Source organism: Pavona decussata, unplaced genomic scaffold, assembly GCF_977016875.1.
Source record: "Pavona decussata unplaced genomic scaffold, jaPavDecu1.1 SCAFFOLD_384, whole genome shotgun sequence".
Classification (NCBI taxonomy): Eukaryota; Metazoa; Cnidaria; class Anthozoa; order Scleractinia; family Agariciidae; genus Pavona; species Pavona decussata.
Window position 1 is genome coordinate 73123 of NW_028145757.1, and position 27997 is coordinate 101119.

Sequence of the window (27997 nt, forward strand, 5' to 3'; positions counted from 1 at the left end):
GTTGCAATTTCTAGAAGCTGAAGGTCTCGTCTGAAGAAGAAATAAGGTTACATATCAATTCAGTGTAAGAATGGTAAGTTAATTGGTCGATAACACCACCCCATGTATATACCGGATGTCCAACGGCGTTAGTATATGGTACCTAGTCTTGTCTCGCTTAGTAAAACTAATTGAATGATTGTTAAATTATTGTTAAGGCTAAAAAAGTATAACACTTTTGGCCAAGAGACCACTTTATGAACACCAGAGCCTAGATGGGAAACATAATTGGATTATAGAGCAAAATGTAGTTCAAAATTTCTTCTTTGCAGTTGTTTTTGTGTGACCCAGACCGACCAAGCAAATAAATAGAGTGAGTCCCTCAGTTGTCAAGGACAGTTTATTTATGTACAGTGAATTAATAAATTCTGACAAAATACGAAGAAAGAGTTAAACACCATTACAAATAGTTTTCCTTTTTAGCAGTTATTTCCTTTCTTTTCTTGTTACAGGGATTCTTTTCTCTTGTCATAGCAGTGATTCTGTTTGCTTGCGTTGGTCAGATGAAAGCTGCCCTACAATTAAAGGAAGCTATTTATAAAGTTTAACTGTTACAGATAAATCATTTCAAATAGTAGAGGATTTAATCATGAAAGGTAATTGCAGCTATTTTCCTTCCGAAAACGTCCCAAAAATTTAAGTGACGCTGGTACCGTTTTGTGGCAATAAAAGAAACATATGTAAAAAGGATATGTAAACCACATTTCTTTCTTTTGTTCCATAGGCCAGCTTATTAAAGGTTCCATCACCCGACTGAACATTGCGTCAGTTTTTGTACCCATTTAGGTCATCTCTAATATTCTTTTCTAAAACTGAACAAAGATCGCGAGTCAGAGTTTGACTCATTTAATGCGGCGGATGGAGAAACAGAAGGAGAAACCCGTGGTGGTAGGTCAGCACGATTTAAATGTGTTGTTTTCATCCTACACTTAAGGTGGGGGTTCACCTAAAAGCCATTTTCACGCCGCTTAAAATCGGTCAAATGAAAATATCTTGTTTGCATTTCAAGCAATACAAAAACCCTCCATTCATAGCACAAATTAATGATTTGGGGTGTTTTATGAATTTTTGGGTGATTTTTAGGTATATTTGGAAGGAAATAATTTTTCTTGAAGGATTGGTAAAATTAAAAGAAATAAGGAATGTTGAAGATTTAGTAAAGTTTTAAAATTAGAATTTGTAGTTAATAATTAATAGACGGATACCAAGTTAGTCCACTAGCAACCTGGGGGGCTCTTGCGTGGTTATCGACTGTCTGTTAGTGTTCCAAAAATCATTTTCTTTCTTCTATCCATTCTTAAAACTCTTCAAATTTCACTCAAATTCAGGTAGAGCCCCACCTTAAGCACTGCCAAACAAATGATCACGAACTGGATCCAAAAGATACAAATTCGTGTTAGATTCATAAAGAGCTTAAAAACTTTGCCTTGACTCTATGTCTGGTTTTCTTGGAGAAGCCATTTTACTTTCACAGTTCGTTTTGCATCCGGATGTATAAATTATGTGTTATCATCTTCTCGGGCAAAGCCGTTCACTTCAACATTCCTATGACTTAATCGCCACTGTTATAATGATATTGTTTCGTTGTTTACGTCATACAGTCAAGTTTTCTGTCGCAACCTCGTGCTCGGCCCTCGACCGGCTGGTTCATGGACTATTAAACTTGTTGTCGTTTTTCAATTTAAGTCTGAGACGTTCTTTTACTGTGTGCTCGCAATCACAACACGGTGTCAAAAGTGGGATTCTGTCCCACTTTCAGAGTCGACCGTGGCTGTTACGTTTCCTGATAGTTCTCAACGATTTGTTCGAAGTTAATAGCTGACAGAGAGGTTTTAGTCTGCGTTCAGTTCTTTTACAACATGGTCAATTCAATTCAATTCAATTTTATTTTTCACACGTACAACGAGATTCAAAACAATACATAAAAAACAATAAACATTTATATTACAAACGATGGTCACCACAACTGCCGAGCTCCCTCGCCGCTAAATTTATCCGACCGTTTGCACCAAGAAGAAAACTGGTAATTGTTTAGCCGAGAATGGAAATTCTATGAATTAGTAGCTAGCATTCATAGGAAGGCGGATGAACGTTGTTTGTTGAACGTTGCTGGCAAGGACGGAGTGGACATGTACGAAACTTTTCAGTGGGTGGATGCTTAATTCCTGCTTGAATCGTTTCAAGCCACCGACGTTAATAATATGTGAAGTAATGTTTTGCCGAGCTTTCACCGAGTGGTTATTCATGTTACTTTGTCACATCAATTTCAGTGCATGCCTTTTTCTAATTGGCTAAGGAAGTTACTTGACTTGACCTTTCCTCAAGTTTACTTAGCATCTTGTTTGAAGTCACCCAATTTGTTTTGCAAATTTGTTAGCACAGAAATTGACAAGTTGTGTCTGACAGTTCAGTTTTTGCGCCATTTTCTGTGTACAACGTTGCAGACAAATCAATTTTAGTCCAAAAGTGTGATACGGGTCTCAGCTAACTTTACGACTTCATCAATTAAAACCTAAGTCTTGCGAACTGTTCGCTCACTTGTGCTAGAGTGACAATATGCGAACATGATTGGCTGCTAAAAGCGCGGGAGTTTTCTATCTTTGTCGACATCACAAAAAAACAATCGGAAGTGGCGTTTTAAGAACATAAAATAATGTTAAATAGGAATTACTCAGTTTCCAGTTAGTACTAAACAACAACAAAAGAAAATACAAAGATGTTATATGAGGGCTGTTTTCGTTTGATTAAAATGTGCAAAAAGAATTTTGAAAATAAAATAAAATGAATCAGAAAGAGAACTGAGTAAATGAGTGATGGTCACAAAACTGATATGAAGGAGATAAGTCGGGTACTAGATGATATATTGGCCCAAATAAAATTGCCCGCCTTACCTTACCTGATGCAATCAGTTTGCAGTCACACTTTATGGCTTTGTCGTAGAAGATACTTAACAAGGAAGAATTACCATTCGTCGCTTTGGGGACTATTTTCTTTATTTTTTTTTTTATGAACAGCGTAAAGTTTGATTAACGAGTGACTAGCGTCTAGTTTCTCCTTTGCAATATCACTATGGGCCGGAGTAGGCTCTACTACGACTCTATAGGACATTATAATTGGTTTTACACTAAGTACCTTTCCAAACGGAAACGAGACAAAATGCGCATGCGTTCACTACAGTAAATTATTTCATTTTATCACTTGTTGTTCGTATGGAGGGCTAAAACACCTTTAAAAGCTAGAATACTCTGCATAAGCTGAAGCAGAAACATGGAAACTAAAGATTTAGTGAGTACTCTGAAGAGATTTGATGCTTATCCAAAAACGCTTGAAGATTTTCGAGTGAAAACATTCGGCGGCGCTGCCGGTAAGTTTGTTAGCTCAATTTGCAGTTGTGTAATGAAATCTAATAGGATTTTTAGCGGCTCTCGTAAAGCTTGCTCTAGCATCAGCCGTATTAGTTAGATGCAAAGGTTGTGGTCAATAATCTTGTTAGAGAAACTCTTCCAAACGAACCGGTTGTAAAATGTAAACTGTGTTTTATTTGCGGGGAACGCTGGCCAGCGTTTTTGTTGGGTCAACGTGGCAAAATTCCCGGTGGTTTTGTAACTATGCAAATGCTAAGTAGCAACGTTTAATAAGTTCTAGATAATTTTTTAGTGACTGTATTTTAATTTTACCTCAGTTACCGGGCGAAAATATTGGTTTGTTATGGTTAACGATTCTAGTTTTGAATTGAACTGAGCGATTTGATCCCTCTGACAGTATGTGTACGTAATAACCAATCAGATGTGCCCATGTGTAAAACACCTTGCATCTTGAGAGTTGTTTTTCGCTTCAGTTTTCTGCAACTTCCTGCTACTTCCTGTTCATAACATAAACATAGTTTAACGTACAAGCTTACAAGTAATCAAGTGATTGAATTCACCTGAATTTCTGTGGCCTCTACAGTCATTTTCCAGTTGCATATGATTGTAGAGATTTCAATGTTATGAGCCGAAAACTGGTAAAATTTGCTGTCTGTGTTAAGCAATTTCGCCTAAATTCAATGCTGCCTATGTTCTCTGAAACTGATAGCATTCTTGTTAGAATTGAACTGCTTTTAGCTGCTTACATGTTTGCAGTTTTTGGTACATGTCTGCTCCAGGACTTATTGAAACCCTTGTGATTGTAGATGATCATTGAGAGTTGCATAATCAGCTGCCAAGAATTCTGTATCGATAATTTAGAAACAAATCCCTGTGATTATGACCAGTAACAATTTTTTTATTGTTTTCCACCAAATGTTATTTACAGAATCGTAAAGGAAATCATAAAGGAAATTTTTTAATTAATTTTTTTTATACACTTAAAGTGCCCCTGGGACGACAATTTCATTTTCCATCTTCGACATGAAAAATTCCACACGGCTAATTTTCATATGGATTCTACTTCATAAACTGTATTCTGCTGTTATTTAGTTCGCAACAGAAGAATACAGTTTATGAAGTAGAATCCATATGAAAATTAGCCGTGTGGAATTTTTCGTGTTGAGCCAATGACGTCATTTCCTGTAATTTGAGCCTTAACTTCCGGAACAAGGCCGAGTAATGGCGGCCGTGAAATCTCGAATAAAAAGCTAAAAAAAGAAATACTTCCAATCGCCGTAAAGGATTGAAATTTGGTAACATGAGTAAGAGGGTCATATTCTACACGAAAAAGGAAAAAAATGGAAAATGAAATTTTCGTCCCAGGGGCACTTTAACATGCAGTATAAAAAAGTTTACAGTAAGGTTAAGCTAAACAAAAATACCCAGAAATATGGTGTTACTGACTCATAATAGTTAAACACAGTGCATGTAATTTATGTTTGCAAGTGTTTGGTCATTGTCAGTAGTTTTGGATTGTCTTGCATTTTGTTGGTGGTTTTGAGACTTAGTAGCGCGCGCTATGATAGCCAGCCACACGTCAGTATTTGTCGCGCGTGCAAAAATGACGCAAGTAACCTCAAGAAGTAAGAAAAACCACTTCAGTACTTGAAAGGCATCAAATCTCTTTGGTATACAGTACCGCCTGGAACTATTGACCCATCGGGACTAGGGCATACCTCGTCTTTACCGCGGGTAGTGGCCGCGCGTCCACCTAGGTGAAAACACGGTCGTTCCGCGGTGAAGACGAGGTACAGTGTGCTGCGGTAAATTTGCCGCGGGCGTAAAGACGAGGCGTGCCGCGGGAAAGAACAATGGGGACCGGTTGCATTTCTAAAATAAGCGTTAACGTGAGTGAAGAAATTTATACTGCACGTGTTCGAGGTGCGAAGAATCGGTGCTTAATCGAAGGAATAATTTGAAGTCAAAATGGCGTTGGGTAGTTCGCATAATAATTCAAATATTGAAATCCTGAATCTTTGCCTCGGCAAATGTTTGTATTCCGTCTTTTCAGAGATAATAAATTAAAGTAACTAACAATCCAACACTTGAAAGAAGCTGGTTACATGTATCTCCAAGGGTATGTTAAATACGCAGTGAAATACGTGTACGTTGATTTACCTGCTTTTCAAAACACTCAGTGTAAGTTTACGAAAGAGAGTTCGCTGAATTGTCATAAAAAATCCCCTTTTTAAAATTAAGTGTTCTTAATTTGCTCATTTCGATACAAGCGACGGGGCAAATGTCTTGTAAATTAACCGTAATTTGCATAGGAGCAAGTTTGACGTTTGTTTTGCACTCGTGGGAACCGCTGCTTCTGATTCGTCAGCTTTTTTTGTACGTGTCCGACCAGACAGCTGCTAAAAATATCTCCTGAATTTTAGAGCAAGCTTGTGCTCTAAAAAATCGGATATTGAAAGGGAATATTATTCTTGTCGCAGTGCCAAGTTCATGTTAAAAGAAATAGACTGTAGACACAAGCGACAAAATTTGCAAAGTCGACACAAGGGTTTCAAGTTACAATAACATCGTCACGCGCGAACATATGTTTAATAATCCGTAAATTTCGTGGGTCAGTTTGTTTTCTTTTGCTTCTCCTAACTTAAAATTGAAATAACTTGGCAAAAAATACAAAGTAAACAGCGGACTAACATTCTGGAACACTGCCGTGTTGCATCAAACAGCTTGTCACGTCAGGAGTCCGAGTGACAATGGCCGACAATGTGTTGGAATTGGAATTATTCGGGCGCTGAGCGGCACAGAATCTTCCTCAAAGGATTCTTCAAATGTGGTCGGATACTCGAAAACGGATTCTCATTTTCTTCAAATGGTTCAAGCCTTCAAGGACCGAGAATCGTATGTGTATCACATATGATCGTCATCCCTAGTTAACGTCCTTCGGTGCGATTTTGCCAGTAAAAGCTGACGAACCAAAACACAAAGCAAAGGAGACAAAAGCGTATTCAAACTCTACCGTGTCTTTCCTTTACCGAGGTTTTACCTCGGTGAACTTTCCCGCGGCAACTTTGGAGGCATACCGCAACCGAACCGAGGAAAAAAAACGTCCTACTGCGGGAATACCGAGGGAAACCCGCGAGTAGGTCCCGCGGCAACGACGCGGCAAATGGGTCTATAGTTCTAGGCGGTACTGTATGTAGCGATAGTTTCAAAACTCCGTTCAAACATGTAATCAAGCCTAGGGCCAAAAAAATATGGCAAAAAAGTTTGATAAACATTCGGTAAAAGAGCTCTAATTTACTGTACCTTTCTCGCACGCGATACATGGCGTTACATGAGTGCGCGCTTAAATAAAGGGCATGCGCAATTCAATTCTCGTCCGAGGTTGTAAAAACCTGTCTTTGATTGAGGATTGCTCGAAAACTTACTGTACAACTTATGATGAAATTTTCACGGTTGATTTGTTTGGGTGAATCACATTTGGAGCCAAAATTTTTGAAATATCTGTAAGACAGATTTTGAGCTATTTTTGATTTCACATTCTCTTAGTTTGCACAAAAACTGTCTTACAGATTTTTATTTTACTTTGCATGAATGTTAAATCAGACCCAATTTCTTATTCCTGAAATTTTCAGGTGGGGTCATACGGGTAGAATTTGAGAAAAACGTGAGTTAACCTACTAGTGCCCAGTCTCTCATTGGGTACTCAGTCGCTCATTTTGGCTATTTGCTGACCTTTAATTGTTTAAATTTCACATAGAATCGTGAAAGACTTAAGCAAACAGTAAATAGTGAAGGGAAAAACAGCTTGGAACCTTTTTAAAAAAGAGTTAAAAGTTGTGCCCTTATACTCCATTAAAACTGTAGTAAGCCACCTTAAGGTCGTTTTGGTTAGTCCCATATTTAGTAACTACAGTTTCCTGCAACATTTATCATGCGCAATTGAGCTTGTGAACAGTTTCAACAATCGTGCAATTGTTTGCAATCATAAATGCTTAGACAGCTTTCTGAATAATTAAAAGGGATTTGCTGAAGCAAAGACATGCAAAAATTACAGAGAGATTTAAGGCTCGACATTTCGGAGTCATCTTGACTCCATTATCAAGAGAAAAAATCAGTTTGTGAACGCAGATATTTAAATAGGCTAGAGCTGAAAATTAACATATTAATAGATGGTTAAACAAATACTTTAGCGCGAATTGAATCAGTTTGCACGTTCAGTTCTGGTTTCAGTTTGCGTATGAATAGCATCTCATGAATGAGGCAATCAAATTTGCTGGTGCATTTCGCAAGAACGTGAAACTGTTCTAAAAAACGCTGTGGTATCTGGTCATTATGTTGAAGATGGTAGTGTTTGTAAATTGAAGACGACTTTCTTTTGTGTCCGTCTACGCACTCATGCAGGTGCCCACGCGTATACCCCACATATCCTGCATCGCACAGGTTACATTTAAATTCGTATACTACACATTGTTGGTTGACAATGGAGGGCTTGGCTTCTTGCACCTTAAGATCTTCATTGAGTTTTCGACTCACAAACACAGGTTGGATGGCAGTTCCTACTTTTAAACTTAATTTACGTAGTTGCTGTTTCACAATGTTCGCTGAACTCTGATCTTTAAACGGTAGGATGACTCTAACGGTGTTTGCTTTCTCTTGTGACGATGGATAGGGCTGTGGATCAGATACCTTAGTGTCGATAACCTTTTTGATGGCCGTGTCAATTAAGTGTTGTGGGTATTTAAGCTTACTGAACACTTCTCTGAGCCGGTCGCATTCTTCGTGGAAATGTGACCAATCAGAAGATAATCGGTAGGCCCGGTCTAGCATGGTGTTAATTAGGCTCCGTTTACACTGTATAACGATCATCTACATGGCTCTGGTAATGAAGTAGAAGGCCTGTATTGGTGGGCTTGATGTAAACCTTGGTTTCGATCTTGGGAGCTCGATTAAGTAATTCCACGCCAAGAAAGGGAAGCGACCCGTCATGTTCGGTCTCCATAGTGAATTTCACGGAAGAATGGCAATGGTTGAGCGTGCGTAAGAAGTGGTCAGCGGTAACTCTATCGGGCATTATGGTAAGAGTGTCATCCACATACCTCCGGTAGAACGGGGGTAGCAAGCCATCCTGTTGCAGAGTTTCCTCGATGGAGCACAAGAAAACATTTGCAAGCAATGGGCTAAGAGGAGAACCCATTGCTACTCCGTCAATCTGCTCATACAACGACCCGTCAAACTGAAAGAGCTGGTTCTTAGTAGCTGCTTTAAGGAGGTCGACCAAATCTGCTTTAGTGAGGTTTAGTTTGGTGGTTTGATTAAACCAGTCATCAGCAAAGGCTTTGTCAGCCAGTATCTGAATCGTCTCGTCAAGAGGCACATTTGTAAACAGCGAGGTTACGTCATAAGAGACCAAAAGCTCACCGTTGTTGATCTTCAAGCCTTGTATTTCGTCAACAAACTGAAAGGTATCAGATACCGTATATTGATTATACGATAAGGGCTTCAGTTTATCCTCAAGCCACTTGGCCAGTGCATAATTATATGTCTGTGTAGCCGATAGTATTGGGCGCATGGCTAGACATTCTTTGTGAGTCTTTGGCAGTCCGTACAGGTGGGCTAGTCTAGAACCTTAAGGACGAAGAGAGTCGGCGATCAGCTTAGGTAGTATCCTACATAAGAGGCTGTCAATCTGTTTTTCCTTTTCTAAGAGGGGGTGGTAGTAGGTTGGCAGTCTACCCTTAGTTTTGGGCCTCTCTAGACTAGCGGGTCTGAACTTGCTGGTATCGTTTATGGAGGCTTCAGATAGCAAGCGAAGGTATTGAGATTTGTCCATAACAATGACTCCAGATCCTTTGTCGGGTTTTGTAATTACGATGTCATCGCGCCTCTTTAGCTCTTCGATGGCCTTAACGAGTGCTTCAGGAGGTTTTGGACCGCGTCTGCTGGTGTACTCTAGAGCGACAGATCGTAAAGTCGCAGCGGCCAGTTCTTTCAAATCGTCATTCGGCAGATAAGGTTCAAGATTCCAGTAAGCCTTTTCAAAACCCGCCTTAACCTCAACGGGAGAAATCCGCTGAGGGATCGCAAACTTCAAACCATGACAGAGAATCAACTTCTGAAAGAAAGAGAGCTCTCTATAAAGCAACCTCGTGATCTTGCAAGTGTGCGTGTTCATGACTTCATCTTTGTACTTCCTGCGAAGGTTGGTCATTGTTCGTAGGATGCACATATAACAGAAGTAAGAGCAATTCTGACGAATTTCAGCATAGATGTTGTTGATTTCAGCTCGAAGAGCCGCGCTCTCTTTCGTTCTTGACTTGAGTTCCTCGGCGATAACGTTCCTCGTGAAAGCAGCAGATGACTTTTTCCATTTGGAGCGCCTTTCTTTGCTGATCTCTGCGAACGTTGGCGTGAGATCAAAACTCTGACACAATCGCAGGAATTCGATGGATCCATCGCAGTTAATTTGTTTCTTGCTACACCGCTCGAGTCTTCGGAACAAGTGTAGCTGATTATCTCGTTTTAAGCTTTTAATTAAAAGGGATTTGCTGAAGCAAAGACATGCAAAAATTACAGAGAGATTTAAGGCTCGACGTTTCGGAGTCATCTTGACTCCATTATCAAGAGAAAAAATCAGTTTGTGAACGCAGATATTTAAATAGGCTAGAGCTGAAAATTAACATATTAATAGATGGTTAAACAAATACTTTAGCGCGAATTGAATCAGTTTGCACGTTCAGTTCTGGTTTCAGTTTGCGTATGAATAGCATCTCATGAATGAGGCAATCAAATTTGCTGGTGCATTTCGCAAGAACGTGAAACCGTTCTAAAAAACGCTGTGGTATCTGGGGTCGGGTCGTTGTATGAGCAGATTGACGGAGTAGCAATGGGTTCTCCTCTTGGCCCATTGCTTGCAAATGTTTTCCAGTGCTCCATCGAGGAAACTCTAATAATAATAATCTTTATTGAGGAAATCAATGTCACTAATAAGTGATTTACAAAAGAGTCCTCGAAAATTAAAAAGAATAAAAAAAAAAAAAAAGAAAGAAAAATAAAGACTAATATATGAATATATAAAAATTAGACTAAAGACTATTTACATTTCTTACCACTCTTTTAAAACTAGCTAATGATGGGCTTTGTCTGATTGAAAGGTCTAATTTATTCCAATCGTTTGAGGCAAAATTTGTCGATGTCCAATGCCCCCAGTTCCTACTAGATGCACTCTTACTGATATTATTTTTACATCTAGTATTATAATCGTGTTTATCCTTATTGAATTCAATATTAAAACGATGAGAAAATAAGTTATTCAAACATTTATAAATAAAAGTTGCCCTATGCTCGGCCCTACGTCTTGCGAGAGTTTTCCATTTCAGTTTATTCAAGGCCTCACTAGCAGATGATCCAATGGGCAAATCTAAAATTACTTTTGCAGCTTTATTGTGTAAAGATTGAAGTTGCAACATTAGAGTGGAATTACCCCTATCCCCCCATACGATATCAGCATAGTCAAACAATGGCAGAACATAGCTGTTGAAAAACAGCAATCTAGCATCTAAAGGTAGGCAATAACGAATACGTTTAAGTAGACCCAGCTTCTTATTTATCTTAGTAAACATTTGGTCAACATGTTCTTGCCAAGTTAAACGATTATTGATAACAATACCTAAGTACTTAAACGAACTTACTTCATCAAGATCCATGTTATTAACCTTAAATGAAATAGAATCAATCTTATTCAGTCTTTGACTACTACCAATGATCATGAATTTAGATTTACTTATACTAAGCGTCAAGTGATTTTGGTTCAGCCAATTGTTCAGTTTTTCCAAGTCTGAGTTCATGTAGGACTTGATCTTGTGTAGAGATTTGTCAGAAATGAAGAGAACGGTATCATCTGCATAAAGAGTTACTGCAACAGGATGGCTTGCTACCCCCGTTCTACCGGAGGTATGTGGATGACACTCTTACCATAATGCCCGATAGAGTAACCGCTGACCACTTCTTACACACGCTCAACCATTGCCATTCTTCCGTGAAATTCACTATGGAGACCGAACATGACGGGTCGCTTCCCTTTCTTGGCGTGGAATTACTTAATCGAGCTCCCAAGATCGAAACCAAGGTTTACATCAAGCCCACCAATACAGGCCTTCTACTTCATTACCGGAGCCACATAGATGATCGTTATAAACGGAGCCTAATTAACACCATGCTAGACCGGGCCTACCGATTATCTTCTGATTGGTCACTTTTCCACGAAGAATGCGACCGGCTCAGAGAAGAGTTCAGTAAGCTTAAATACCCACAACACTTAATTGACACGGCCATCAAAAAGGTTATCGACACTAAGGTATCTGATCCACAGCCCTATCCATCGTCACAAGAGAAAGCAAACACCGTTAGAGTCATCCTACCGTTTAAAGATCAGAGTTCAGCGAACATTGTGAAACAGCAACTAAGTAAATTAAGTTTAAAAGTAGGAACTGCCATCCAACCTGTGTTTGTGAGTCGAAAACTCAATGAAGATCTTAAGGTGCAAGAAGCCAAGCCCTCCATTGTCAACCAACAATGTGTAGTATACGAATTTAAATGTAACCTGTGTGATGCAGGATATGTAGGGTATACGCGTGGGCACCTGCATGAGTGCGTAGACGGACACAAAAGAAAGTCGTCTTCAATTTACAAACACTACCATCTTCAACATAATGACCAGATACCACAGCGTTTTTTAGAACGGTTTCACGTTCTTGCGAAATGCACCAGCAAATTTGATTGCCTCATTCATGAGATGCTATTCATACGCAAACTGAAACCAGAACTGAACGTGCAAACTGATTCAATTCGCGCTAAAGTATTTGTTTAACCATCTATTAATATGTTAATTTTCAGCTCTAGCCTATTTAAATATCCGCGTTCACAAACTGATTTTTTTTCTTGATAATGGAGTCAAGATGACTCCGAAACGTCGAGCCTTAAATCTTTCTCTAATTTTTGCAGCTTTCTGAATGCACATTTAAATGACGATTTAAATGTAATTTCTAATGTGATGGTTTAAATTTTAGGGACAATAATTTAATTTAATTTAATTTATGAACTGAAATAAAGGCAGGTCATTTTTGTGACACCCCTACTCAGAAATGACAGCAGTTTATAGACAGTACTATGTAAACTCAGGATATTGGAGTGAGACAGTAGTTGAAAACTCTGAAACATTCCCGTAATAGCTAACAGGCGAGAATCCAGACTGTTTTCCACTGTTTTATGGAAAATGGTCAGATTTTTTACAACAATAGATATTTTTTAGAATAAAAGAAAATTTCCAGGTTTACGTATGGAAAATGCCTCTCAGAGGGTCTTAAAAATCTAGGAAATGGCAATTTCAGGAGTAAAATATCCCCCCCCCTGAACCCCTTAGAACCTTGTGCCTTTTGCGCTCGCATTATTGGAAAACGGTCACATTTTTCCTGGATGTGCACCTTAATAATGTGCTTAAACTTTGAGATATTGTCCATGTTTGAAATACATGTAATGCTAATATTTGAAAGGGTTCTCTTTAATTCATTTGTTTCAGTTACTCTTGTTAGTGGATTGTTGATGTTTCTACTCTTTATATCAGAATTGAGTTTCTATTTATCAACAGAGGTGAGTGGTGGTATAGTTAAATTATTATGTGTTGAAGTACAGTTTAAAAGATTTGCATGCACCTTGAAAGGGAACATTCAAGGCCTTGCAAGACTTGGAAAGTACATTTGGTGTTTGAAGATAATATATATAAAAAAAATCTGGATCATTGTATAATTCAATTCCACAGTTTTGATTGGCTTAGCAGCCATGGTATTTCAGCCATTATACCATGCCTGAGAAAAAGCTGCCATTAAATTATTTTCTGGTTGTTTTTATCAAGCGAAATCAGCAAGAACTAGCAACATTTCTTAGTTGTTTTAAATAAAACAATAATATTCCACTTGTTGGATATGAAATGAATAATATAGCCAACTTGGCACTACGTGCCTTGTTGGTCATCTATCATCTCATATCCATTCCACGCTCATGAAATAATTTTTTATTTGTTTAAATGGAGGACATTGCATGACTGGGTGGAGATACGAAATTTCTCTTCGAGTGTTGAAAAATGCGCTCCCTCGTAAAATATTTTTCAACACAAGAAGAGACCATACTGCATAGCAACGGTGGTCTTTTCAGGTGTGAAGATATCATGTTTTCGTGCAAAAACTCACCTGGTATTTCATTGGTGTTTATGTAATAAATAGAGGATATTAAATGACCGCGCGGGGATACGAAATTTCTCTTGGAGTGTTGAAAAATATTTCATGAGTAAGTGCAGTGAACGAGTGAAATATTTTTCAACACGAGAAGAGGAATTTCGTATCTCCGCACGGTCGTGTCCTTTAACATGCATCAAAGGTGTTAAACCTTTGAAATGCTTTTAAAATCTTTGCAGAAGCCAAACAAACATTTGACAACACTTTTACATCATACCCTGCCTTTAATCTCGATTAAAAGCATATTACCTTTGATTAACCCTTGACCACTTTGACACTGTGGCAAAGGTGACCTTTGGCACGTTCTTGAACGTAAGTCAAAGGTGAGTCAAAAGTGAGTGGGAGAGCTGCCATTGCAATTAGGAATTTAGTCACTGCAATATTACTTAAAGAGAGAGTTAATTAGTACAGTAGTTATTATAAATGAGTGAAATATTATTAATTCCCTCAAAACATTAAACAAAACTGCTTGATGATAATTAACCCTATTTAGTAACAGCATCTTTTTCTCTTTAGGTGACGCCTGAACTTTATGTAGATACAGCAAGAGGTCAAAAGCTTAGAATTAATGTAGATGTTCTTTTTCCAAAATTGCCCTGTGTTTGTAAGTATATTTATTGTAATTAAAATAATTTCTAATTTTAATTTACTGTAAATGTCTGAGTCTTTTTTGTGATCTCCTATGCGTGAAAACTATTTTGACTGTAACTGATATTTTATTGTTTTTTTGTTTTTGTTTTTAGATTTAAGTATTGATGCAATGGATGTATCTGGTGAACAACAGGTGTTAAAAATTAGTAATATTGATTACATGTAAATATATTTGTTTACTGTTTGCGTCACATTACACATGGTCTTATAACTACAAGGTCCTTGCTTTATCAAGCAACTTGTTGTGCTACTTCTAGTATTAGAAACCTTCAGATTAGGCTACAAGTACAAGAGAACTAGTTTGCGTGGTTTAGATAGCTGTTTGTCACACCAACTAAGGTTGTTTCTAGGGTCTTTTTATCTGCTGGTAAACAACGGGAAGGAGTGAGCTGGGGATGCAACTGATTTGAAATTTGAAAATCGTACTCGTATTCAATCTTGTGTATCGTTAATTAAAAACCTCATTCACAGATATAAGCACTTTTAAATTTCAGAGAAAACATTTTTGAAAAAGTCTGTAAGTCTTCAGAAGGAATGACTATACATTCTTACCTCACAAAATATAAACCGACATCTTACTGATTGTTCAAACAGATAAAAAGTGAATAAAACACTTGGGCAAAATTACTGTTTTGAAATTAGTACTGTCACAAACAAATGAATGGCTCGTGAACTAATCAATGAAGCTTTATATAACGAGGGTAACAATTCTTTTTTTTTGTTAGTCTCCCCAATTAGTAGGGCACTTGTGCTTGGCTATCCAGATTTGAGACTTAAATAAAGTTGTTATTATTATTATTATTATTATTATTATTATTATTATTATTATTATTATTACCCAGTAGTTTCAATAATGGACCTCTTGGTGCACAAGAAAGACTTCCTACACATCATACATTTTTAACAAGCATTTCTCAAACAAAGTCAGTTTTTCAGAGAAGCTTAAGGGTAGACTACGAGTAGTCCCCCATTTTTTCTCAGGGATAGAAGGGCGAGTGAAACGTGAGCGCGCGTGAAAATCACCCCACGCGAGAAAAGGCGACACGCGGCGGGGAGAGAGAAAAATGAGGGACTACAGACAAAGCCCAAGCTTTTGAACTAATGCGTTGCTCTCACAACGCAAAACTCTGATTGGCTCTTCCATGGCAATCTGTCAACATCTGTCAAACAAAGTATGAATGACGTCAGACTGTCTGGCTTCGTCTGAAAAAAATTTGCATATATCGGAAAAAATATGCGTGCATGATCAAATTTCAACTGCAATGTTCATCAATATTCACTGGATACAGAACTTACTATCTCTCCAGAATCTTTTCCCTTTCTTTTAGAAATCTTTTTTGTGAAAGATTGAATTGAAGAAATTACACGTTTTGTGGCCGGGGTAAAATAATTTTCCGTGGGAAATAAATTCATCGAACACAACAGTGCTGCACGCCCGTTGTACATTACGTCGCGTCAGAAATAGATTTTCAACCGCAAGCTAGCCTGTGGAACTACCAAAAGAAACAGCCGCGAAGAATTTCTGTCTGGGTTTTCTTTCACTTGCAATAAATATCCCCTGCAGTTTCCCGTTGACAAGGGCAATGACAGCTCAATGAGAGAAGGAATCCCATTGGGTGCACTTAATTGAGTTAGAACGTGATACGATCTTCACACTCCAAAATCAGGCGGCCGTGAAGGGTCAAAAGCTTGGGCTTTGTCTGTAGTCCCTCATTTTTCTCTCTCCCCGCCGCGTGTCGCCTTTTCTCGCGTGGGGTGATTTTCACGCGCGCTCGCGTTTTGCTCGCCCTACTATCCCTGAGGAAAAATGGGGGACTACTCGTAGTCTACTTAAGGGGGGTGACTTACTTAACTACAAAGTAAGAGTTGTGGCTAGGGGATTTTTAGGGACTGTATTTTGTGATATGCTGTTTTGCAGTGTTTTGTGGCACTTTATTGGTGAAATGTTTGAATGTGATCAGATGTATTCTAAAAATCGTCACAGCCCACGTAAAAACTTGGAGAAAAAGGGGTAGAGTTCTATTTTTTATTACTGTTTTTCAATTTCTTGTATCTCTGAATAATACGTGTTACTCCCATTTTTTTGAATCCGAATAGCCGTTGCTAAGATCTGCTTTTTCCCAAAAGTCATACATGTAAGCCGTACAAAAAATAATACCTCGGTATTAGCAGGCCCCTTTCCTAATACAAATTGTAAATCGATGTTTTGATAAAGATGATAGTATGGCAGGTATCCACAGTGCTCAAACAGTTGATTATTAATAATTTCTGTGACATTATTTTTTAGATTGATGTTATGCATAGTATAATTAAAAAAAGAATGGATTTAGATGGAAAGCCAATTGAAGAAAATGGAGAAAAAGGAGGTCAGTGAGTCCCATTTTGAAGGGATAGACTAATTTAATATTTTAGAAACAATATGTCTAACACCAAGAAATGGATTGAAGAAACAAGGCACTGCTAAGTTTTATCGACCTACTTTGAGGTGGTTGGAAGTCAGATGAAATACTCCTTTGAGTGTTTGATATAACTTCTCAAACCATTTTTAGTTCTTGGAGAAATTCAAAATAAAAGTTCATCAAAATTTAATTTCATTTTCACATTTACAAACCTCCTTCGTGTGAATAATTTCCTTTTTACAATAACTGTCCAAATTCCTACGCGCTGATTGGCTCATAGCTATTGTCTATAAGAGTACAGACAATAAAAATGACATCAGATGTAAAGCAATGTCAGGAAAAGTTTGCAATTTCTTACCGTACGCAGAAATTGTTTCCATTTTTCCCATGAAATGGAGTCCGAAATACTTCCAAATTTTAGGTTTACTTCAACAAGTCCATGGAATGGAAGGTCAACAAAAAACGGGAGAGGAATGCCGTGGAATGGCATTTTGCTGCAAATAACTAACAAACAATCCCAGTTTCCAGACATCCAACAAAATGTTCGAGTGCAAACCCAAGGTCAACAGATGTGAAGGCAAAGAGAATGTCCAACACAAACCAGTAATTGAGCCAGCAGACATCAGGAAGATGAGCAAAAGTCCGTTTCTGAGCCATAACAATCCTGCCTGGCTCCTTCACTGAGTGTGGTTTATCATTGCTCTCTCCTGGTTCCGCTGGGGATCTGAAGGTCAACGTGAACTCCGCAGCGACAGCTTTGCCTTTATGTCCCATGAAGAAGCAACGAAAAACCATCAAGGTGGAATCTCGGACAAGCCAAGCAATGAAAAGCAGACAAGGCTTTATTCCACAGGCCAGTTCGGTGATTCTTTCTGGTGCTTGAAAAAGTACATATCGCTCCTCAACCCGAAACAAGAGGCGTTCTTCCAAAAACCGTAGCCCACAATCAGCAGTGATGATACCATATGGTACGAAAACAAGCTGCTTGGTCTTAACAAGCTATCCACCATGATGAAAGAGATCTCCTTAGGTGCTGGTTTGTCCAAAACCTATACAAATCACTGCGATCGTGCGACCGCCGTTACGATCTGGTCAGGTACCGAAATTCCCGCTCGTCACATCATGAATATCTCCGGGCATGCTAGCGAGCAGAGCATCGCAAGCTATGATACAAGACCATCAGTTCAACAGCTTGAGAGGTGCTCTGGCATTCTATCAAGTACACTGATAACCACAGAACGAAGTTCGGAGGCTCATGGAGTGATGACCGAGACCATGACGTCCACCACCTCCTTGAATACCGCAGCAACTCCAACCACTTCAGTGGAGTTATCAAGCGCAGCGATGTCTTTTAACTCCTTGCCAAACACAATTTTCAACAGCTGCAGTATTGGAAATGTCAATATTTATGTTCTCCCTCAGAGCAATTCTTGTTTTTAATTAAAACTCGCTGACTTTCGAGGCTACTGTAAAGAAATTGTTCATCTGATTTAGTATTCTTTGCTGATGACAGTTTTTCGGAAACCCATTTGTGTCAGTTTTTATCACCAATCACGTGTGACGATGATCAATGATGTCAAAAATAAAACCAATCACAAATTTATAGTTGACAGCTTTGTAGTTGATTGATGTCAAAAATAAAACCATTCGCAACTTTACAAGATTTGTAGTTCACTGACTGACGTGACGGCTTCTGCTATCGTTCTGTAACCTGCGCTCTACGAAATATAAATCCAATTCCGCTCCTATTTTCCATGTTATTGTAAAAAACAAATTGACGGCAGTTTTCTATGGTCTATACTCTTACAGACCATAAAATGACGCCATAAAATGCTCAAAACTTGGCAGTGAAACCACTCGCCTGCAGCTCGTGGTTTCACTTGAGTTTTGAACATTTTATGACGTCATTTTATGGCCTATAAGAGTATAGACCATAGAAAACTGCCGTCGATTTGTTAATTGTTTTCTCTCCATGAAGTATTAAATGTTTTGAGAATTTATATATCAAACATGACAAAGGGTGTTTCATCTGATTTCCAAACGATAAGAAGTGGGTTGAAAAAATGAGGCACGGCTAATGTTTTTAAAAATCAACTTTGAGGTGGTTAGAAGTTGGATGAAACATTCTTGGGTGAGTGTTTGATATAGCTTTTCAAACCATAAAATTAATAATTCTTGGAGGAACCCAAACCAAAAGTTCACCAATTCAATGATGTGATAAATATATTAAGATCACCTATCCAAACCTCCTTTGTGGTAGCGATTTACCTTGTTTTATCATCACACTCTTCTGGATTTCAATTCATTTATTAATGATTATTTTGTTGTCATTATTTTCAAACAGATTTAGGTGATAAGAGTCATGAGGCTAAAGAGTTACTTGAGGTTTGTTTTTTCATTAAATAAGACAGTATTTGCCCTTCTTGGATAAACTGAGATCCCCCCCCCCCCCCCCCCTAAACAGAATTGTTTGATTGAACAATGTTCCCTTCCTTTTTACCTATGAATACAAATGCCATGCAGTAGTGGTTAGTGATGGTTGATAGAAAGTCTACCAAATGAAGGGCGCGTCATCAAGTATTCTAAAAATTTCTATAAGTCGGTTATGTCCCAACCCCTTCAAATGAAATATTTTGTAATCACTGTATGTCTTGACTAACTTATATTATTTTGTATTGTACTCTGTGTCCATTCACGGAAGTGACTCAAATTTTCTTTTGATTTATATTCAATGTAAGAAGTTGCATGGATCCATCCCTTCTTTTGTTCTATTTAATTCTGAATCTCTCTTGACGTTAGTGGAGTTGGAAATGGAATTTGAAATCACTTGATTTGAAACCTATAATAATTGTGGACCTTTTATTGCATTGTGTATGCTGATGAATCATGCCTTAGGGTATTAACTTGAGTGGAGAGGTGTTTATAAAAGTTACAGTATCTGACAGTGTTTTGTGTATCTTTAATAGCTTGATCCTAAAAGGTGTGAGTCTTGTTATGGAGCTGAGACACCCGGTAAAGAATGCTGTAACACATGTGAGGATGTGAGGGAAGCATATAGAAGGAAAGGCTGGGCATTATCTGAAGTTGGCAATATCAAACAGGTATCATAACAGAAAATATAGACCTTTTGGTAAAAGAAATAAGAAGCTTGCTACCAACTGATTGTGTGACTTCTGAAGGCTGGGCTCACCAGCACTAGTGTTATTTTGCAGCATCTTGCATCTCAAAAGATAGTCTAAGATCATCAAAAAACATGTGCAGGGACCATCTCAGCTAAGTGGCTTGGAAATTCATAGAGTAACCCTGTCATTTGTTTGAGCAACCCAAGTTACATGACTACATGTATATAATTATGTAGGCTGTTCACCACCATAAGTGTGAAATTTTCCCAGGCATTTAAACAGGGAGCTGTACTATAAAAGGAATCTTGGCGTGGACAAGTTATCAGTCATTTCATTGCAGACGTGGAGTTGTGAACATTGCGTGGTCCATGCAGAATGATACATGTAGAGTAGAATGTTGACGAATAAATTTGAAATTTGTATGAGAAAAAACATTACAGTACCGCTCAAAAGTAAGTTACCAGTCTCGTCTCGTTTCTCGCGAGACGAGAGTCGCGTCTCTCGAGACGAGATTCTCGTCTCTCGATACGATACAAATAACAGTTGTGATGATAAATAGCAATATTTTTTTGTCAATTTCAATCGTCTTTTAACCTTAGATTTAGAGGCATGCTTGGTTTTATTTTTTGAAACACTGATTCCACAACATTTGCATCCATAACCATTGTGGCCGGGGTTTGATTTCCAGTGTTGATGCCAAAATAATGTGGGTTGAGTTTGTTGTTGGTTCTCGTCCCTGCTCCAAGGGTTTTTTCCCCATGTACTCCAGTTTTCCTTTCTCCACAAAAACCAATATAATTTCTCACATTCAACCTGGAAACACTGAATGAAAAAGCCACTTCTTGGAAGCCACTGAAATACCCCTTTTTAAAATTATTTTATATCAAATTGTGTTGAATACTGGCAAAATGACTGTAACTAAAAAAGCCATGTCTAGTACTCTTAATGGTCATTTCGTAACTTTGTGAACAGTGTGTGAGGGAAGGTTGGAAGGACAAACTGAATGAACAAAAGGATGAAGGATGTCTGGTTACTGGACACTTGGAAGTTAACAAGGTCGCAGGAAATTTCCACTTTGCTCCAGGAAAAAGTTTTCAGCAACATCATGTCCATGGTGAGAATTTATATTTATATTTAGCTTTTTCTAAATTTGTATATTGTTTGTATCAATTGATTCACAAATATATGTTGTAGGTTAAAATGAATCCAGGTTAAAATGATTTCAACCTAGGTTGATTTGTATTTTCCTTTGTTAAGGTTGGGTAATTTACATCTGAAACAAAGGAAAATACAAATTAACCCAGGTTGAAATCATTTTAACCTGGGATTCATTTTAACCTACAACATATACACCATTGGTACTAGCATTTGATTTTGGGTACATTAATTCAATTGTACCCAGGCATAAAAATAAAATGAATGAATGACTGTTTTAAAATTTAAATAAATAAATCAATATTATATTATATTAAATAAAAAAACAAATGAATGAACAACTGAATGAACAAATGAATGAAAAATTCATTTAATTTATAAATGAAATAATTTTAATATAAATAAATTAATAAACATTTAGATGAACGAATGTATAACAAACAAAAATAAATATTAAATGAATATTAAAAAGACATGCTGGATTTTTAAAACTAAACGTGTATACCCTGATAATCTTGAGTATCTTTTGACATAATTTGATCAGTGGTAATATTTGACTCATTTCGTTCACAAACAAAAGCAGGTAAATTTAAATCGTAAAGAATGGTGTGACAGTTAAATACTGCTTACATGACTGGCTCAGTCTGAGCAGAACTAAGTAAAATGCTTCAATGCACTCTTGTGTTTTTTGCACAGCACCAATAATCATGATTATTTTGTAACTAGGGACATTTTTTCCAATTGTTCCCCCTTTTTCTGTCTTTGTTTTTGTGTTTCTGTGAATGTTTTTTTTTTGCAAATGTCAATGATAATTTACACAAATGTTTGCAATATTTATGTAAATTGCACTAACAATTAAAATATTTAATTCCGGTGGTATTCTCATTGCTAAAAATGTCCTTCAGCACATTCTGATTAATATTTACAAATAAAAATTGTAAAGTTTTGTGATTGACACTATGAATATTTTAAAGCTGAGGAAAACCATTTTAACCGTTCATAAATAATCCTGATTCCATTACATGTAAAACAGTATTCACTCAAAGGATGAATTATTTGAATATAAAGTCCTTCTGTACAATATGCATAAATGGCAGTAGCTCACTGGTGGCATTTTTTTGTCATTAACAAGAAAATTTTGATATTATATACCTCTTACCTCTGTAAGTTATGGACCAAGTTTTTTCCCTTTGGTTTATGGCCCAAGCGCTTTCACGCTTGGGCCATAAATCAAAGGGAAAAAACGAGGATCTGTGACTCACAGTATACAGACCGAGAAAATTAGGTTAGTAAGATATTTATTATATCTCTGAGGTTGACCTTTCAAATTTAGCAACTGGGCCATACAGTGAAATATGGCCCTCAAAATTGACCAATCACACCACGTGTACTATTAAATCGAGAGATAAATATAATAATAAAATTTAATGAATGTACTGCATAAACTTTGTTGAATGAATGATTTTTTTTATGTTAAAGTACTAAACATAACCCATCTTGCTTGGGCGTTAAAGAACTGGTCTGAAAAGCTCTTAAATTTTAAAAAACCTACATGCATTTTTCTTTGGAGTAAATAACTCTAATATGAAACGGTTTTGCCATTTTCAGTTGCCATTCTGAAGTTAAGCTCCGGGGGAAATATTATAAGGCTCAATAGTAAGTAAATGGCTATAAATATGGTATGTTTCAAATGTTTAAACCTTAAAATTAAACAAACAGAAACAGGGACTTAAAAATAAATAATAATGGGAAAGTAATAAAAATACCAACTGTCAACTATTAAGAACAACTTATTATGTCAACTATTTGACATATAATAAGTTCAATAACATAAACTTTAAGTTAAGAAGACATTTTTTTAAACATGTATAAAGTAATTTCATTTTCTTATTTAAACTGAACAAATGCACAATAGTGATACTTAATAATAATGATAATATAGTGTTCTGCTCAGACTGGGTTACAAGTCTTATCGTGATGCAAAATTAATACAAACTGACTAGTCCACTATGAAAAGGAGTGACTGTCTGTGGTGAGAGTGGGTGTACAGTCACCTGCAGGATACATGTAATTGAAGACCGTCTGAGTGTATAACTGTCTTAAGTCGGATTTTAGGCTTATTCTTCGTTTTGCGCAAAGGTGTGCCTGAAGTATTGCATGTGGTCTTCAGTTTAGTCCAGAGAGTATCAGCGTCACTCTGTGTTCTTTCTCGCTGGCTTACGCTAAGTTGTAGAGAAAACAAGGCCAAGCTATCGAGTCATTGAAGAAAGGCAGATTAGTGGAAACACAGATACTTTGGAGAAAGAAGAAAAGAAAGAAAGAAAAGAAAACGCACACACACAACACAATGTTCTTTGATTGAATTGAAGGCCACACACAAAAATTCAGACACTTTTGAAGGAAATGGAAAATTGACCAAAATTTGACAGAAGACAGTTATACAATCAGCCTCTCAATTGAGGAGAGGGTACCTTCAGTGATGCATGCTGAGTCACAGGTGAATTAAGCTAAATTTGCACATAGGCGAACCATAATCTTGAAGCTTTTGCCGAAACATTTTTTACTGATGTTACAGCTCTAGGTCAGCCAAATTATGACACAAAATTATTTTTTTTCTAAAGTATTTACTTGAATAGAAATGGATGTATTTCTGTTCATGAGATTGAGTGAGCTTTGTTTTAGAGATGAACTTGTTTGTACACCGTTTTGCCTGGCTCAGTGCGTGCTTTTAGGGTGTTCCTCAATTATCCCATCATTGAACACATGCACACTTCCACTCCAGACTGCCACTCTTGTCTAAAGTGGGCTACTCTTGAAAAAATGAAGAAAAGAAATACAGTAAACACTCACATAAAATAACAAGTGGATTAAGAACCTCCAGGCTGAAATTCCTCATTTTAGACACCTGGCCCCAGTTGTTCGAAGAGCGGATAACTTTATCCACTGGATAAGTCACTATCCAGCGGAGCAAATATACTCCACCTAGCGCTTTAGGCAAGTTTTCCACACAATCCCATACTTAAATTTGATATATACTTCTACTCTATCCACAAATTATAGGGCTATTAGGAAAATCTTGCACACATTTTATCTGCCAGGTAGCGACCTACCCAGTGGATAAAGTTATCCGCTCTTTGAACAACTGGGGCCTGTTATATACCCTGCCAGCAGAGGTTTCTTTCTGGCAAGTCTGTTAGCATGTATGAGGTCATTCGCGTAGTCATTTCACGTAGTCACCTTGTTTACTTCCTGAGAGAAACAAGAAGACCACGCAAAATACCTAGAGATGCAAACGACTTCATACATGCTAAAAGACTTGCAAGAAAGAAACCTCTGCTAGCAGGGTAGTTATATAAGAAACTTACAATAAATATATCAAGACTTATTCAGGTTGACCTTGAAAAAAGTAGGTTCTTAAATGTGGGTGTTTACTGTATTTGTAAGTGTAAACCACAGAGTATATAGGAGTCAAATTTGACCAGAATTTTGGCTAAATTCACCCGGAAATTGGTTATGTCTCTTTGGAATTAATTCTCTTTGCGTTTACCAGAACTAAAAGAAAAAAATCAGTGCAGACAGGATTGTCTAAGTCTGTCGTAACAAAGCGTTTGTTTATTTATTTATTTAACAGTGCACGATTTGCAGCCGTTCGGTTCCACTCAGGTAAGTTGCCTTAATTTTTGCACAATAATTATAATGATTGTATAATTTTAATCCCATACAAGCAACTGTTCCAGTCAACAATATTAACAGTTACTACCTAGTCATCCACTTTGTAACAAGTTGGATTTTAAGTGGGTTTTAATTGGCTGAGAGGAGTTTGACTTTATCCTGATTTTCCAAGTCAAAAAAGCTTATTATTTCCCTTGACAGCCATTGACTTGACACTTAATGACCAGGATCCAGTTGTTCAAAGGCCGGATAACTTTATCCAGTGGATAAGTCGCCATCCGTCAGTTTCAATCTGTGCAAAGATTTCAGTATTTCCTCTTGTACAAGCGAATATGCACACTCTAACCACAGTTAAGTTTGGGAGTGTACGAAAACCTAGGACAACGTTTTTCGTGTAGTATATTTTAGACCCTGAATAGTGCCTTATCCAGTGGATAAAGTTATCTGGCCTTTGAACAACTGGGGCCAGCATTAGTTAGTTATTTACCTCCTCGATGTTGTTTATCTCCTTGCAGTTTAACCTAACTCATCATATTCGCCATCTCTCGTTTGGCCATGAATATCCCGGCATTAAACACCCTCTTGATGACACCTTCATTGCTGCCGAAGATTGTAAGTAACAAAGCCCAAATATAATAGTACTGTATTTCTCCTTTCTGATATCTTAACGTATCTTTTTATGTGACAATTCGGTGATTATTTCTGCTAGGGAGTAAATTTTGAGAAAAACGTTCCTGTGCTTGGCGGGTAATACCTCTTGTGGAGTAACATGTGTCATTTCTTTAGGATGGTTGACAGGTTTTTACCAAAATTAGAACCGGGACTGCAGGCGACGTTTTTCTATCTATTAGCAGGGAATGTTTAAAAAATTATTGTCATCCCTCTATAATTTTTTCGTGTAAATGTCAAATGTTGAAGGAACACTTTTTTGCTTATCTGTTTTGTTGTTATTGTTGTTGTTCTGTCAGCTGGAAGTATGTACCAGTACTTTGTAAAGATAGTCCCAACAATTTACCGCAAGTTAAACGGCGAGGTGGGTACTAAATTTCTTCTCGTTTAGTTATATTTCCAGAATATAGTAGTAAATGTGACTCAGTGCAATGGTCATCATTATTTTTTCTTGACGTTAAGAATAGGGCCTCAACAATCTTCTTTCCTTCCTCTTACAGTACCTTCAGCTTCTTCTTCCAGTTGTTTACCAAATCTAATTACAGCCTTTCTTGTTCAATGAGTTTCCTCCACAAATCTCTTGGCTGCCCATTGCACCCTTGCTTCTTGCATTTATGTGGTTATGTGGCCTGTCAGGCTTTGGGCATTTTTCGCTGCGTGACCGTGTTGAATCTCCCACTCTCCCTTCCCCGGTTTTTTCTCTTTCGCTCTCGTCCCAATTTTCGCATGGTCAAAAAGCGAAACTCAAAAACACAAAACCCCACTGAAACGCTTACTACGCAGTAACCCGAGTATCAGGCTTTTCGGAAGGGGGTAGGGGTCCCCTTCTGCCCCCTCCCCCCTCCCCTTAGGAAGGCCTGATACTCAGGTTAGCTTCACAGGGGCAAGATATGTTATAATCATGGTCCTAAAGGTATGAACTGAACAGTTTAGATGGTGATTTCACCTCATTTACTGTGCTTATCTCTCCGTTCTCAATACTGTGCCTGCAGGTGGTAAAAACCAATCAGTTCTCAGTAACAAAGCACAAGAAAGTTGTCCGACAAGTGTCTGGTGAACATGGCCTCCCAGGTATTTTTCTCTCTTATTTAAAGAAATTCAGTAAACGATCTGACAATGTATTTAGTGCAGAGCACTAGTTGCGAACACGCTTCAGTCGAATTACAATTTGGAAATATTGGTCTTTGAGGAGAGGGGAAACCGGAGAACCCGGAGAAAAACCTCTCGGAGCAAGGACTTGAACCCGCAAGTGACGTGCGAGTCCAGGAATCGAACCAGGGCCATATTGGTGAGAGGCGAGTGCTCTCATCTACTCTCCTAAACAGTCACTCGACAGTTCCATCAGAAACTTGCCCAGTCCTAATACTATGTCCTTTAATTGTTGTATCTTTTTTGTAGGTGTTTTTGTCTTATATGAATTCTCTCCAATGGTTGTCCAGTACACAGAAAGCCGAAGGTGAGCCTCGAGGTTTTGTGTTGTTGCTTGTTTCAGTATGCCGTTTCCTCTTGGTTCAATTTTGGATCCCTCTTCCTGATCACTTAACCAAACGACAATCTTTTAACTGTCAATGGCTTTAGCTCCCACGAGTCTCCTGTAGCTCAGTGGTAGAGCATCCGAACTAGTTATGGGAAAGTCTTAGGTTCGACTCCTGATAGGAGCTATCGGATTTCCTTTTCCAAGTATGCCTGTGTCACTGACTGAAAAAATTCTCCTATGAATCGCCTACTTGAATCAGTCTATTTTCAGTCCAGTGACACAGGCACACTCGGAAAAAAAGAAAATCCGAGTTCTATTCTCCCAACAGGAGTCGAACCTAAGACCTTCCGATTACTAGTTCGGATGCTCTACCACTGAGCTACAGGAGACTCGTGGGAGCAAAGGCCATTAAACTAGGTTCATGTGACATCTGTGTCTTTCGCAAAGCTAATGCGTGTTACTACTTTGAATTTCAGATCATTTATGCATTTCCTCACTGGCGTTTGTGCTATTGTCGGCGGTATTTTTACAGGTAAGGCGTATCAACCTCTTATCTTTTCCATTTCGTTTTATTGTTCCTATTCTTCCCTATTCACATTTGTCCGTTTTCCTATTTTCAGTTGCTGGGCTCATAGATTCCATGATTTACCATTCTTCTCGAGCGCTGCAGAAGAAAATAGACTTGGGAAAAGCCACCTGACACACTCTGGACCAATTACATTGCGTGACACCACGTGGATATCACGTGATGATTGCGACTATGGACACTTGACTGGATTGTAGCTTGCATGGCAGGTGCTAGAAAGAAAGGAATCCGTGGCCACGCGCGGAGTGTGTGGAGCGCGCAGGGCGCAAAGTTCCCTCGCTTCGCGCGCGCGCTCCACTCCGCTCTTCCCTCCCCGTTTTAGCGCGTGTCACGCAGGCTAAAGATATTGTGTGACACTAATCAAAATTAACATTCATTGGTATAAAATGCCTTCTGGTGCACATTTTAAATTAAGGCAATGGTTTTAGAAAAATAATTTAATCAAGTGAGTCTCAGTTTTACAGAAGAACATATTCAGCTGTTTTCCAAACAGTTCTGCGGTCATTCACGGCATTTTCCAATTCTTACAAAATAAAACTATTCCATTTTGAAATCTGTAATTGATCTTACTTTTCC

The 27997-nt window shown here is 38.0% G+C and overlaps 4 protein-coding genes across 5 annotated transcripts; 2 read left to right on the forward strand and 2 right to left on the reverse strand.

Moving 5' to 3' along the window:
• The first annotated feature begins 3204 nt into the window (after nt 1-3204).
• Nucleotides 3205-27974, forward strand: LOC146451762 (endoplasmic reticulum-Golgi intermediate compartment protein 3-like). Of its 2 annotated transcripts, XM_085098656.1 has the most exons (16): nt 3205-3403; nt 12979-13049; nt 14207-14294; nt 14434-14474; nt 16629-16707; nt 19085-19125; nt 19707-19841; nt 20835-20976; nt 22626-22673; nt 24649-24680; nt 25205-25301; nt 25658-25722; nt 26351-26429; nt 26757-26814; nt 27312-27367; nt 27456-27974. In XM_085098656.1, the coding sequence occupies exons 1-16, from the start codon at nt 3307-3309 to the stop codon at nt 27533-27535; spliced, it is 1209 nt and encodes a 402-aa protein (XP_084954782.1). In that variant the 5' UTR covers nt 3205-3306; the 3' UTR covers nt 27536-27974. The 2 variants fall into 2 exon arrangements, with proteins under 2 accessions (XP_084954782.1, XP_084954783.1); XM_085098657.1 differs by lacking the exon at nt 22626-22673 and having other exon boundaries at nt 3206-3403.
• On the reverse strand, nt 7420-8264 carry LOC146451763 (uncharacterized). The gene has a single exon (XM_085098646.1). It carries the CDS (start codon nt 8229-8231, stop codon nt 7578-7580), a length of 654 nt encoding a protein of 217 aa, XP_084954772.1. The 5' UTR covers nt 8232-8264; the 3' UTR covers nt 7420-7577.
• LOC146451764 (uncharacterized) lies at nt 8580-12379 on the forward strand. Its single transcript, XM_085098648.1, has 2 exons — nt 8580-8707; nt 11314-12379. The coding sequence occupies exon 2, from the start codon at nt 11380-11382 to the stop codon at nt 12268-12270; it is 891 nt and encodes a 296-aa protein (XP_084954774.1). The 5' UTR covers nt 8580-8707; nt 11314-11379; the 3' UTR covers nt 12271-12379.
• Nucleotides 9031-10243, reverse strand: LOC146451765 (uncharacterized). The gene has a single exon (XM_085098647.1). It carries the CDS (start codon nt 10006-10008, stop codon nt 9031-9033), a length of 978 nt encoding a protein of 325 aa, XP_084954773.1. The 5' UTR covers nt 10009-10243.
• Nucleotides 27975-27997: the final 23 nt, after the last annotated feature.